The sequence below is a fragment of the Pelobates fuscus genome, chromosome 4 (assembly GCF_036172605.1).
Source record: "Pelobates fuscus isolate aPelFus1 chromosome 4, aPelFus1.pri, whole genome shotgun sequence".
NCBI classification, from domain to species: domain Eukaryota; kingdom Metazoa; phylum Chordata; class Amphibia; order Anura; family Pelobatidae; genus Pelobates; species Pelobates fuscus.
This window is the reverse complement of record NC_086320.1, coordinates 50,505,267-50,520,518: the sequence shown is the minus strand read 5'-3', so window position 1 is coordinate 50,520,518 and position 15,252 is coordinate 50,505,267. Positions and strand designations below refer to the sequence as shown.

General features: G+C 42.2%; 1 protein-coding gene across 3 annotated transcripts in view; it reads left to right on the top strand.

The window, feature by feature from the left end:
* Window positions 1–14,635, top strand: part of DPYS (dihydropyrimidinase) — a 359,961-nt gene extending 345,326 nt beyond the window's left edge. For all 3 annotated transcript variants that reach the window (XM_063451168.1, XM_063451167.1, XM_063451166.1), the window contains 3 exons: window positions 7,342–7,549; window positions 9,922–10,000; window positions 14,129–14,635. In XM_063451168.1, the coding sequence (XP_063307238.1) occupies window positions 7,342–7,549; window positions 9,922–9,984 (271 nt within the window). In that variant the 3' untranslated portion in view covers window positions 9,985–10,000; window positions 14,129–14,635. The remainder of the gene's footprint in view (window positions 1–7,341; window positions 7,550–9,921; window positions 10,001–14,128) is intronic.
* Window positions 14,636–15,252: the final 617 nt, after the last annotated feature.

The window sequence follows — 15,252 nt, the reverse complement described above, 5'->3', positions numbered from 1 at the left end:
CTAAGACTTTCAGTGCAGGGCTCACTCAATAGCTGCGAGCTCAGACAGAGAGCATCCAGCTGTCTGAAGTAGTGGAGACGGCAAGCTCCACCAGGAAAACCAGGTAATAAATCAAATTGATTTCTGGCAATGTAGAAGAGCACTCCTGTCCTTATAAACATTACAGGTCGCTATAGTGGTTATAGTGCATGGAGTGTTCCTTTAACGGCTTATCTTTTTCTCTGCTCCTATCTATACAGATTTGTGCGTTGATGACTTTTACGACACACTTGATCTTAAGCAGACAATGTCCTTCAATCTTCGTTAAGTGTCTGAGTTCTGAATCAATCATTATCATATGAATGTTAATTCATGAACATTATGAGCCAAAGATCGATGATCTTTTGAGGCAGTTAGATGACTTCATGACATCAGCAGAAGAGAGATGCATATTTCAATTTGAAGGCCAGAACATAATATCTTCTAAAATGATTATAAATTGAAAGCTTTTTAAGTTAGTTAGAGTGCTGGTTTACTACTAGCATTGTATAAAGAAACACTTGAACTTACTAAGCTGTTCGTTGAGCATCTCTAAGCTGTGCCACCTGTCTCTTAGGATCAGTAAGCTAGATCGTGAAGTGACAGTATAGACACAAGTATTTCCCCCCTGGCATCTCTATCCAGAGAACAGGATATAGTATGTGGCTCGTAAATTTCAGAATTTAACACCACTCAATGTGTTTAAAATGGCAATAATCCCTTCAAACAGTTTGAATACTCGGAAAAGGTTGTAGGCAAAATGAGGGACGTCAAAACTGAGCTAAAGTTGAAAATACAAAATATGCTTTGCAAAAATACATTAACCCTGTTAAATATCTGAACATTCTGCAGCATTTCAAAGAAATAGTATACAAACAAATACACTTAATTCTGTTGTCTAGGAAACCATATCGTAAAACAAAACTGAGCCTGACACATAACATACTCATTTTACTGACCTAAAATAATATGGGGTGTAGCAAGTTTGTTTCTTTGTTAGTTTTTGAAGAAGAAGCTCAGAAAACATATAAAACAATGTAGTCATAAGCATTAACCCCTTAAGACCGCAGCCAAATGTACAAGTTGTGAACCAAAAAAAATGTAAACAAACCACAGATTTTGACTATATGTCTGTTCAACAATAATTTACCTCTTTCATATTAAATGCACCCACACTTATTATATATCATTTTGTTCAGGGGAAACAGGGCTTTCATTTAACATCAAATATTTAGGTATGGAACATAACGTAATATGAATAAAATATAAAAAAATGAGAGAAAATATGATTTTTTTTTAATTTTCTTAGTTCTATGTGACATTCTAACTGTGAATGTCATAATACTGTTTGCTTTTACTGCAATAAAATACACATATTTGTATTCAGCGATGTCTCACGTGTAAAACAGTACCCCCTATGTACAGGTTTTATGGTGTTTTGGGAAGTTACAGGGTCAAATATAGCATGTTACACTTTTCAGTTTTTTCACATTGAAATTTGCCAGTTTGGTTACGTTGCCTTTGAGACTGTATGGTAGCCCAGGAATGAAAATTACCCCCATGATGGCATACCATTTGCAAAAGTAGACAACCCAAGGTATTGCAAATGGGGTATGTCCAGTCTTTTTTAGTAGCCACTTGGTCACAAACACTAGCCAAACTTAACGTTAATATTTGTTTGTGTGTGAAAAATGCAAAAAACTAATTTGAAAGCCAATTTTGGCCAGTGTTTGTGACTAAGTGGCTACTAAAAAAGACTGAACATACCCCATTTGCAATACCTTGGGTTGTCTACTTTTGCAAATGGTATGCCATTATGGAGGTAATTCTTATTTCTGGGCTACTATACGGTCTCAAAGCCAATGTAACCAATCTGGCGAATTTCATTATGAAAAAACTGAAACGCAAGCCTTATATTTGACTCTGTAACTTTTGAAAACACCATAAAACCTGTACATGAGGGGTACTGTTATACTCAGGAGACTTTGCTGAACACAAATATTTGTGTTTCAAAACAGTAAAAAGTATGACAGCAAAAATATCGTCAGTGTAAGTGCCGTTTGTGTGCGAAAAATGCAATAAATTTCACTTTCCCTGACGATATCATTGTTGTAATAAATTTTACGGTTTTGAAACACAAATATTTGTATTCAGCGATGTCTCCCGAGTAAAACAGTACCCCCATGTACAGGTTTTATAGTGTCTTGGAAAGTTATAGGGTTAAATATAGTGCTAGCAAATTAAATTCCCTATACTTTCGGCCTGGGTTGTTAGGCAGGTCCTGCAAATTGTAATTAATAAAAGGACCTAATTATGTAAAATTATTACATAAATATATATGTAAAATTATTATATATACACGTGTGTGTATATATATATGTATATATATGTATATAATTTTTTTACTATTATTTTTTATTTATATATAGTTATACATATAGTGATGTATACGTATATACTTGGGTATATACATATATATATTATTTTGTTCTACGTGTATTTTGATATATATATATATATATATATATATTAATATCAAAATACAGTTAGAACGAAATTACACACATATATATTTTTAATTTTTTTTTTTTTTTTTTTTTTACGTATTTACATATTTTTTATTATAATATATATATATATAATATATATATAAATGATGTAAGTGTATTTTATTTTTTTTTTATTTTTTTTTTAATTCTTTATTTATAGCGTGCAGGGAATTACAAACATGCATGGTGTGCCACGATAGCACGAACAAGAATATACATTATGGATTTTCATGGCTGTTTTAAACAAGACTGCACATTTTATATTTAAGATAGACAAGTTAGATTAAGCAATTTTCATATTTTATAGTAACAAGCTGAGACCATATGTGAATAACAGATATAGTATTCGCTAAACAATGCGCATTTCCTGATAGTAGTAGTATCTGTTTCTAGCTGAGTAGGTTTTCGCTGTAGGCCCTCTAACACATACAAGATTACACATCTGACTGAGTATGGGTACATGAGTGAGATATGTGAGTGAAGGCATGCTTATATACATGTTAAATAGTATATTATGTTTAAAAGATCGAGGTATAAACACGTTATCAAGCAAATATATTCTGTGTGTGTAATAGTAGTCGCTTGTCACCCTGGTTGGTCTAGAGTTCGTGAGTCGGTTTGTGCTCCAGGGGCCTGTGACTTGGTAGGTCCGAGGCCTAGTTAGTTGTCGCGGGCCTGTGCTTAACCGATGCCCGATCCACCATGTCGGTACGACCGAGTGCGGGTGTCCGTCGCTGTTCTGGCGGTGCTGCTCCAGGGGTGTTTCTGCGTACCTTGTGAGTGTCCCAGGGGCTGTCTCCCCAAGTGGCCAGGAGTGCTTTTACTGGATGTCCAGAGGTGAGTCTCTTAGGGAGTGTGCTTGGGTGCCGTTAGGTGTTGTGTGGATGGCAGTCGCTGGCATAGATAAGTGGTGTGCAACGGGAGCCAGTGCAGCCGCCATTTTGGGTCTGGCTAGGCCTCCTCCGTTATGTGCCTGTGGTGTTGGCGGGTGAGTAGTCGTGTGCAGGGTTGCGGTACTTGGTATGGTGGGCCTGGACTCCTTCTGCCTCCCGGGCTCTTTCCTGCAGGCTTTATTAGTCGCTCCGTTCACCGCCATGGAGCAGTCGCCTCCGCCGATCTCGGCCCACATGGCATCCGCCATCTTGGGTGGTGCGTTCCGGCTCTCGAGCAGAGTGGCCTTGTCGTCAGGCCTTGAGTGCACAGATGAGGACCGGGATAACCCCCCCGGTCCATATGGGGGGGGGAACGGGGCCAGGTCCACCCGGGTCACAGCTTCCGAGTCGGCACCTTTAGGCAGGATAGAGGGGCAGCGGCCGTCCACCCCTCTCACCGCCGGCTTAGGCCCCCACTCTGTCGGCGAGGGCTGCGCCTCCAGGGGACTGCAGCTCCGTGGGCCAGCCTCTCCCTGGATCCGGTGTCTCTGAGTCGCCAAACACCCATGCTGTCGGTTTGTTCTTGGGTCGATTACCATGTTTTAGGTGTTTAAATTGGTTTGTTCAGCAGGAGCTGGACGGGAATGCGACCGTCCAGCTCGGCGGTGCGCCCCGCCCCCCAGTGTATTTTATTTTTAACTTTAATTTTTATTGTTTTTTACTTTAAGGGGTTAATAGGGGAGGAGAGGGGCAGAGACAGTGTCAGACAGTGATTTTACATCACTGGCTGACACACAGGATCAGTGATCACAGTGACAGGCTGTCACTGTGATCACCTCCTGCAGATCGCGGTAATTGGCCACAGGGGGAGTGCCTGGGTGGCCAGGCATGCCCCCCACCGCGATCTGCAGGGGGATCCTGATTGGAGTTACTATGGGTCAGCCAATAGGCTGACACATAGTAACTCTGATCGCAGTGACAGGCTGTCACTGGGATCAGATCGCAGGGAGAGGCTGTCTCTGCATTCTGATCGCAGAGACAGCCTCTCCCTGCGATCAGACTCTGCAGATCGCGGTCACTGACCGCAGGGGGACTGCCTGGGGGGCCAGGCATGTCCCCCGACCGCGATCTGCACAGTGAAAATGCCGCGGCTCCATGTGTCAGCCGATTTTAAAATCGGCTGACACATGGTAAATACCGATCGCAGTGACAGCCTGTCACTGCGATCGGAAGCTGCAGACCGCGGTCCCCAGGCACAGGGGGGCTGCCTGGGGGGCCAGGCATGCCCCCCGACCGCGATCTGCAGCGGCCATGTGCCGCCGGCCACGTGGGGCTGAAGACCGCCCAGGACGTACCATGCCGTCCTGCGGCGTTTAGAGCCGCCCAAATAAGGACGGCATGGTACGTCCTGCGGTCTTAAGGGGTTAAATTTCAAACTATTATTATTATTATTGGTTAATATTTACCGTATATGGCACCAGCTTATTCCGCAGCGCTTTACAATAAGAGGGGAATTATACCAAATGAGACAATAACAAAATGTAACAGGAACAATAGGTAGTTGAGGACCCTGCTCAAACGAGCTTGCAGTCAAGAGGAGATGGGGTATAAAAACACAATAGGAAGTGTATTGAGAGACACAGCAAATAGACATGGTGGGAAAGTAACAGAACTGGAGGTGAGAGTGGCGCTATAGGAGAGAGCGAGAGGAAGGTTTGAGAGATAGAAGTTACCATATGAAATCCTAAAAAGATGGGTTTTGAGTATTAAAGGATTGAAGATTAGGGGAGAGTCTGACAGGGGTAGGCAGGCTGTTCTAAAGGAAAGGAGCCACCCGTGAGAAGTCTTGCAAGTGTGAATTTGCAGTAAGGGTGCGATCAGCAGACAGGAGAAGGTCACCAGCAGAGCTGAGAGACCGAGAGGGGGCATACCTATGAATCAGTGATGAGGTAAGGGTTAGTATTTTAAATTGACACCTATAGGGAAGATCAACATGGCAGAAGCATTATCCACAGATTGTAGGAGGGCAGTACGGCTTCTGGGGAGAAAAATTGGAGAGAATTACAGTAATCGATGCAAAAGATTAGCAGAGCATGAAAAAGCTCCTTGGCAGCATCTTGCGTAAGAAAGGGACGTATGCAGGCAATGTTTTTAAGTTGGAATCGACAGGTTTTAGCAGCAAACTGGACATGAGGCATGAAGGTAAGCCCAGGACCAAGACAGCGAGCATGAAAGGATGGGGTGAGGCAGAAACCTTACACTGCCACCTTTACTGTCAGACTGCCTTGGATTGTGCTCAAACTGTAGACCAACATAGGATATTGAGACCGGGGTAGCCGTGTCAGAAGGAGAGAGCCAAGTTTCAGTTAAAGCAAGTAAGTTTAGTATCATATTATATAGTATATTATCATGTATATAATAACATGATTGGAAGCCTTAGTAAGGAATCAAATTCATGTACGTCAATCTGTTCATCTGTCTGTTAAAAAAAGAATCTATATAGAGCATCATTAATGAACCCTGTAGGTAGAGTTTCAGAGCCATGTGCCTATCATATGCAAAAAGGAAAGAAAGTAGATACATGTAATCACACCAACAAAAGTGTGATAAAACAATGTATCACCTGGACATATGAATAGTCCTATCACTATTATTAATACATAGATAAAAGTATACAAAATGCCTAATGTCAGATTATCTAGTATATATCAAGAAAATCTGATAAAGATAATGGTGAATAAATAATAAAAATTAAATAACCACCTGGTAAGGTATGCTCCTATAGTCCTAAAAGTATATCGCCGTCCAGGGTATTATTATATGGGTATAGTTTGAAATGTATAATGTGAGCTTTATTAAAGATGACTCTTAATATAAATTAAACAACCCGGATACCTTATCTCATGTGATATACTCAAAAAAATCCCTCCTTATAGGGAATATCCCATATTCCTGTGTGTATCTTCATACACTGTTAAGATAGCTCAAAGGAAAAGATGAAGCATAGTCAGGAATGTTAGTGAATAGAGAGTAGAGAATACAAGATCAGAAGCCAGCCCTGTTAAACTAACTAGACAGACATAGGAGCAATAAAGGATAGAAAAAAAAATAGTTATAATTATAACCACATGATAAACAAAAAAAGTGTTAGGCAAAAAGTGCTGTGCCCAGTGCCCATAACCTAAGAAAAAAGCAAACGCCCGAAGCACGTTTCGGTGCTTTGTGAGATGCACCTTCGTCAGGGGCTAACGTAGGTGCATCTCACATAGCACCGAAACGCGCAAAGATCTCCTTACCCAAGCCATTGCAGGCTTCTATAGTTGAAGAAGGAGGAGCCTGGTAAACTCTCTGTCTGCACTTTCACCGGGTCCTCTCTTTCGCAAGCCCGTCCTATCAGATGTTTGCTTTGGGTTACCATGGCAACACTCCACCACAACACCCAGCAGAGGTGCAAACTGAAGCCTCTACAGTACCACCAGGGAATGTGGTGTCCCCATTCCCTGGCCAGAGCTAAGAGGCATGGAGGCATGGGAATAACAGCAAATAAAGCTAAAAAAAAGTAATAATTAAAAAATATAAAGCTACTTCTCTCACCCCCACGGTTCCTACCCTTTATCCCACCCCACAAATTCACACACACTGCTTCCCTTACACACATTTAACATCCACTGTAGACACACACTCAATACATCCCCCATACACATTAGCTGAAATAAAATTCTGTCTTAAATTCCAGTGTGTCTTATATGAAAACAAATGTATAAAGTTTCAAGAGCTTAACTGTTTATATGTCCTAATGTTAATAATACCTTGCAATTCATATAACATGTTCCAAGTTTAAACACATGCCGTCAAGCGTATTGACCATATCTGACAATGCACATCACCATCTTACTTTACAGGACTATTTCTGCCAAGACCCACCATCAGGCTGTGAACTTCAACATTTTTGAGGGAATGGTTTGTCATGGCGTACCTTTGGTGACCATAGCTGGAGGAAGAGTTGTGTATGAAAATGGGGTCTTGCATGCTGTGCCAGGACATGGAAAGTACATTCCACGGAAACCTTTTTCTGATTATGTCTACCGTCGGATTCTTCAAAGAGATGAAGTAAGTAAACACAGTGAAATCTGTAACAAACTGTGACCTCAATTTAATAAGCTTTCCAAATGATTTTATATTGTTAGAAAATCCTTGTAATAAAAAATTCAGTGTGCCTTCCATTAATACTTTACTTGTCAAAAACAAATATGTGAATTCCAGTAGACCATACACTATAGACATAGTTCATCTCTACATCTACAATATTTTCTATTTCAATTAAATTACTATGGCCAACATCTCTCGCCTCATTTTCCAGTGCTCAGTGAATGACTCAGAATTTTGGATTTAGCACTCTGAGTCTTCAAGAAGTGCTGGGGGACCAGGAGGGAGCTGACCACATACAGAACACAAGTTCCTTCAAGCAGGTGAGACGGGGCTGAGCATGGAGATCTTTTGATCTCTCCGCCACCTAAACAAGGGCCCCCCTCACAGACAGAGCTGGAGATCCAGACCTAGATAGGTGGCCTACCACTTCTGCTTCCAGGACAAGGCTGAAGATAAGAGGTTCTCAACAATCTCTCATAATCAAACTTTGCTGCATGGATAAGGAAGTTCTAATGAGTAGATCAAAACCACAGAATTATTCAAGGAACGTTATTTCACAGAAATCAATTATAATGACGTTTTAATTCTCCGAATGAATCTGTGTAATTTTGCTGTTAGAACAAGCAAACATTGAATCACTCATTTTTCATGAATTCATTAACTAGACAGGAATGGGTGATTGTTTTGTTACATAAGAAAATGCTGGGCTTTTTTGTTAACTATACTGGCCGTAACAATAATTAATATTTTAATTAACGGTATAAAATGACATTTTATAGTATATATTTATTTACATTCTTGTCTAACAGGACAGGATATTCCAAAACTCTATACTCTGCAATTACTTATTCTAACCGATCGTTTTAAATGAATTACAGTACTCTGCTGCACAATTTAACGATACAATACTAGTTATTTAGGCAAACCAGATAAACCCTCTTTATCCTCATACCCTGCTGTTCATCTTTCTCAGCAGAGAGACAGGGAGTAATGAGTGCAGATCTAGAAAGTCTACTTGTGAGAAATCAGGAAAATGTGTTTATCGAAGATGCCAATAGACACCATGCACACTCCTCAGCAGAGGATTGGTTGTGTGAGACTGCAGCCCAAATCTCCTATTTGATTGCCCCCTTACCAGCTGTCCCCTGAGTGCAGCTGAGTCTAAAAAAACATATATAACGGAACCTTTGGGAATTTGCTGAGCTAAGTTGGTGTATGGGTTAATAGTTAAATGACTATAAATAAATATCCACAAACCATCACATTCTACATCCTGAATATTTAATCAATATTTACCTACATAATATAGCTAGCATAAAGTATAGATAATATTTTTAATTGGTAACTTTTTCATGATTTTTTTGTTTAATAAAAATGTTTTACAGTTATACCAATAGATTGTACAACACAGGAAAAATGAAATAAAGAGCTCTGTCCAACCCCTCCTCCAGCTAGCCAAGTTTGCAGGAAGGGTCAGAAATGACCGCCAAGAGGATGATACAGTGGAATGCTAATCAATATAATTAGTACGGCTGATTATAGCGGTTATGACGCTATAAGTCTCTAGGCTCCCAGTATATTCTCAAACCTTTTTGGAAAGATCTAACAAAAAATAGCCTCTCCCAAATACAGCATAGTCAGCTCTTTGTTGCCAAGCTAATGTGGAAACTGCCCTTCTGCATTACCAGATGAGATTTTGCCCAACCTGGTCCGATACTGCTGGGGGCCAAGATTGATGGATGCCCAAGACAGATAGTGTATAACTTTTTAATCTGCACACTGCAGAGGGCTTGGGCTTTAACCTCCTTGATTTGACTGAAAACCAGTGGGTAGTGTCAAATGACCCATTGCACCATAACCTTTAGAATGCGCTGTAGTGTTTATGGTGCCTATTAATATAACAAATGTGCACCACTTAAGCTGCATTTCTAAATAACTGAATTGATTTTAATATGTAGCAACAGAAGGCTATCAGCATCTGATGCTTGCAAGACAACTTGTTTATATTACAGACAAATGTCTATATCCTCAAAAGAACATTATGTTCATCAATAAAGAACACCTTAATTGACAGATATACTCCCTCACACCACTTTTCACCATGGGAACTGACATAATCACTCAAAATCAAAAATTAAACATTTGCATTCTTATGGGAAACAACTTGAACTATTTATAACTTGTAAATTTTCTGTTCAAAGTCAGATATTTGTGGTATACGCTATTGCTCCATATCAGAAATCTGCTGTGTCTGTCATGTGACCAATAAAGCCTTTGTGGTATAGCAAATTCTAAAGTGTCTAGCACATATGACAATTAATGTATTTGTGCAGGTTTGCCAGCCAGTGCCTGTCGAGAGAAAACCATACACAGGAGAAGTGATCAAGATAAAGTAATGGTAAACCGTTACAGGTATGTAAAATAATATGGTAGAAAAAAGGCTTTAGGATATATATATCAAGTAAACTGATTAAAGGAGCACTATAGGGTGAGGAACACAAACATGTATTCCTGACCCTACATGGTTAAAAGCACCATCTAGCCACCCTGAGCCCTTCGTGCCTCCCTAAAAATAGTAAAATCTTACTTGTATTCAAGCCTGAGGCTGCTGGCTTTGTCACTGTTTCCTTTAGACCTGCCCACTGCCTGCTGACATCAGCAGAAGTGGTAGCCTGATCCAATCACAGTGCTTCCCCAAAACTTACCATTCGATGTTTTCTTTCTTCTAAAATCTTCTTTTTTCAGCCCCAAAAAGGCCAAATAATAAAAAAACCACAATAACCGACGCAATTATAAAAAAAAGCAAAAAAAAACGAACGCAAAAAAAATAATAATCCTTCTTCACCCGGCAAGCGCTCCGCTCAGACTGAGCTCTGCAGGGCAGGGAAGGCTTATAAAGGTTCTTAGTTAAAGGTCCCCCCCTCATTATTTTTAGGGTGAGGGGGGTAGGTTCCCCCCCCTCCTTATTTTACTGTAGGGCCCCCACCCACTGCTCAGGGGTGGGGGCCAGGGGGGAGGACATTAGGTCCCCCACCTTATTCCAATTTAGGGCCCCCACCCACTGCTCAGGGGTAGGGGCCTGGGGGCAGGACATTAGGTCCCCCCCCTATTCTAGTTTAGGGCCCCCACCCACCGCTCAGGGGTGGGGGCCGGGCGGGAGGACATTAGGTCCCCCCCTTATTCTGATTTAGGGCCCCCATCCACCGCTCAGGGGTGGGGGCCAGGGGAGAGGACATTAGGTCCCCCCCTTATTCTGATTTAGGGCCCCCACCCACCTCTCAGGGGTGGGGGCCGGGGGAGGACAATAGGTCCCCCCCTTATTCTGATTTAGGGCCCCCACCCACCGCTCAGGGGTGGGGGCCAGGGGGGAGGACATTAGGTCCCCCCTTATTCTGATTTAGGGCCCCCACCCACCGCTAAGGGGTGGGGGCCCGGGGGGAGGACAATAGGTCCCCCCCATTATTTTACACTAGGGCCCCCACCCGCCGCTCAGGGGTGGGGGCCGGGGGGGGCTTATTTTTTTTTTTTGGTTACAGTGAGCAGCCACAGGCTGCTCACTGTTTAATAGACATGCCCCTACTCGCACTATAGCGAGTAGGGGCATAATTTACTAATACTAAGTAACCTTTACTTAGTATTAGTAAATTTGGCTGAAAGACCAATTTAGGTCTTTCAGACTTTTAGTAGATAGCTCCCTAATACCGTGGGAATGTGTCTGCATGCAGAGGGAGAAGATACCGAATGTTTGGATGCATTTTAGGCAGCCATAGCCCAAGAAGGATCTCCAACAGCCAGGAGTGGCCAGCAAGTTATCACTAGGCTGTAATGTAAACACTGCATTTTCTCTGAAAAGACAGTGTTTATAGCAAAAAGCTTAAAGGTAATGATTCTACCCACCAGAACAAATTCAATAAGCTGTAGTTGTTCTGGTGACTATAGTGTCCATTTAAAGCTTCAGCTAGCATTATTTGTATCTTACATATACAAAATAACTTGTCAAGTATGTTTGATGTATATTCAGTGTAACCATTACAGGGGACCTTTGATTCTTAATGGTGGAAGATGACAGTATAGAATAGACATGTGCAATTTGTTTCGGTTCGAATAGGAATTCGGACGAATTTCTGACAATTCGGACATTAGGGTACTTCCGAATGTCCGAATTGCCGATGTCCCGAAGTTGCCGAAGTGTCAAAGTGTCGAAGTTCCGAAGCACAGTATTGCCTAAGTACTAATATACTTACCCAGTGAAAGAAGAAGAATGTTACATTGTATACAATTTTAAATAAAAAGTATACAAACATAGCCAGGATTCACCTGTAAGCATTTGCAACACTTACAACAATCAAGTAACATACATTCATATAAAATGTAAGTTACTTAGCCTGTCAATGTAATGGCAGGAATGAATAAGTAGATAACTCCCTAATTCCCACGGTATTAGGGAGCTATCTACTAAAAGTCTGAAAGACCTAAATTGGTCTTTCAGCCAAATTTACTAATACTAAGTAAAGGTTACTTAGTATTAGTAAATTATGCCCCTACTCGCTATAGTGCGAGTAGGGGCATGTCTATTAAACAGTGAGCAGCCTGTGGCTGCTCACTGTAACCAAAAAAAAAAAATAAGCCCCCCCCGGCCCCCACCCCTGAGCGGCGGGTGGGGGCCCTAGTGTAAAATAATGGGGGGGACCTATTGTCCTCCCCCCGGGCCCCCACCCCTTAGCGGTGGGTGGGGGCCCTAAATCAGAATAAGGGGGGGACCTAATGTCCTCCCCCCTGGCCCCCACCCCTGAGCGGTGGGTGGGGGCCCTAAACTAGAATAGGGGGGACCTAATGTCCTGCCCCCAGGCCCCTACCCCTGAGCAGTGGGTGGGGGCCCTAAATTGGAATAAGGTGGGGGACCTAATGTCCTCCCCCCTGGCCCCCACCCCTGAGCAGTGGGTGTGGGCCCTACAGTAAAATAAGGAGGGGGGGAACCTACCCCCCTCACCCTAAAAATAATGAGGGGGGACCTTTAACTAAGAACCTTTATAAGCCTTCCCTGCCCTGCAGAGCTCAGTCTGAGCGGAGCGCTTGCCGGGTGAAGAAGGATTATTATTTTTTTTGCGTTCGTTTTTTTTTGCTTTTTTTTATAATTGCGTCGGTTATTGTGTTTTTTTATTATTTGGCCTTTTTGGGGCTGAAAAAAGAAGATTTTAGAAGAAAGAAAACATCGAATGGTAAGTTTTTTTTTTTTTACAGGTACTTAGTTGAAGGTCCCCCCCTCATTAGTTTTTAAGGTGAGGGGGGGTAGGTAGGGGGATAATTTTTATTGGGGGGAGGGGGTGACTAGGGGTTTGGGGACCCCTACTCACCTAGGGGGGATATTTTTTAGGGCCCCCACCCTTGAGCGGGTTCCCCCCCCCTTATTACAATTTAGGGCGCCCACCCGCCGCTCAGGGGTGGGGGCCAGGGGGAGGACATTAGATCCCCCCCTTATTAGTATTTAGGGCCCCCACCTGTTGCTGAGGGGTGGGGGCCAGGGGGGAGGACACTAGGTCCCCTCACTTATTCTTGTTTAGGGCCCCCACCCACCGCTCAGGGGTGGGGGCCAGTGGGGAGGACACTAGCCCCCCCTTATTCTAGTTTAGGGCCCCCACCCATCACTCAGGGGTGGGGGCCAAGGGGGAGGACATTAGGTCCCCCCTTATTAGTTTTTAGGGGCCCCACCCGCTGCTCAGGGGTGGGGGCCAGGGGGGAGGACATTAGTTCTCCCCCCTTATTATTATTTAGGGCCCTCACCCACCGCTCAGGGGTGGGGGCCGGGGGGGCACTATCTTTTTTTTTTTAAACAGTGAGCAGTCACAGGCTGCTCACTGTTTACTAGACATGCACCTACTCGCGGTATAGCGAGTAGGGGCAAAATTTACTAATACTAAGTAATTTTTACTTAGTATTAGTAAATTTGGCTGAAAGACCAATTTAGGGAGTTATCTACCAAGCGGCTGCAAGAAAAGTCCCGAGGTGCCGAAGTCCCGAAATTCCGAAATGCCGAAGTTCCGAAGTGTTGAAGTGCCGAAGTTGCTGAAGTTCCGAAGTGTCGAAGTTCCGAAGTGCTGAAGTGCCGAAGTTGCCGAATTTCCGAAGTGGCGAAGTTCCGAAGTTGCCGAAATCCCGAATTATGAAAATCCCAAATTTCGGAATGCCGAACCGAACCAAATTTTTTTCCCATGCACATGCCTAGTATAGAACGATTTCCAGTCCCGGGAATACCTCTTAAAATCTACTACAAATTTCATTTATAATGCACTGTATAAAGCAATATGCTCTGTAGTGCAACTTTTATTCATAAGCTGTAACAGAGTAAGTCTACACGTAACCCACAGCTACCTTCTAACCTGATACACATAGCTCATTTTACAGTAGGTCGTTAACGTCTGCAGAATGTTTTCATTTTATGTAAAATATAAGAAAAGCCTCTGGTAAGATCAGGATGTTACATAAAATATGTGGTGTTTATATTGTGCTTTATTTTGTGCTAACTTTACTTTTTTATCCTAGGACAAAAAGTTTTCATGACGATGCCTGAAATTTGAAAAGCAAAGGACAAAAGGTCATGATCGAAGACTATATATCTATGTCTAACAAACATCTGATGCAAAACTTTATTGGTTAACGTAGATACTAGAGGGTATTGTTTGCAAGCTTCTAGTGTCTCTTCTTTAGATGTGACAAAGGGACCAATTAAGGTGGCCTGAATTTACTGATCTGCTCTGATCAGTATATAGCAATCATCAATCATGGCACAGGTTTTGTTTTTTTAAAATGTAGAACTTTGTTAAATTGTGTGTACTCCATTTGTAAACAATTAGTTGTGAAGTTTAAATTTTTTACTCTCTAGTGCAATATAACCTGTAAAGTGCTAGTACTGCTTTCAGCCCTATCTAATTGAAATACACATATAAAACTAACTGTACAAGCCTGGTAGCATTTTATCTGAGCTGCCGGTATCACTATCATTATCTTGTATTCTATCTTCAAAATAAAGTTGATATGTACATGTATTCAGACTGGCATCCAATGAGTGTTTTGTGCAAATCAATGGTGTGAAATGCTGCTAAAACCTTCAAAAAGGAACCGTCTTACAGTTAGCTGCCATAATTAAAGCCTCACTAGTACTGTGCAAACAGGATGGGTCTCATGCTGTAAGCCTGTTCACTCACAGAGCACAGATGCATCCAGATACACTGCCAGACACCCCAACATGAAAAAATGCATTTCAGGGAGGTGGCTTCACCACCTGCACCCACGCCTGCACCCCTCCTCCCCCTGTCCCCCCCACATGCCACTAAACAAGAATATACTCATTTTGACACACAGACACACATATACACGCACTGGCACATACACACACAGATAGAAACACTAGCGCATACACACACATTCAGATACATAGATACACACATTAAAAAAAAACTCAGATACACACACTGGCACAGATACACAAAAAAGTTACAAATAAAAAGCAAATGCCTAATATGTTTACATACATTGTCTAAGAACACGGTGTGTGTAATGCCATCTGTGAGCTTTCTTTTTTACATTAACTGTCTAAGCTAGAGCAACATTTATTGTTTAAAGCAGAAATTAAAGCAATACAGGGATACATTTCATCATGGGGAAGT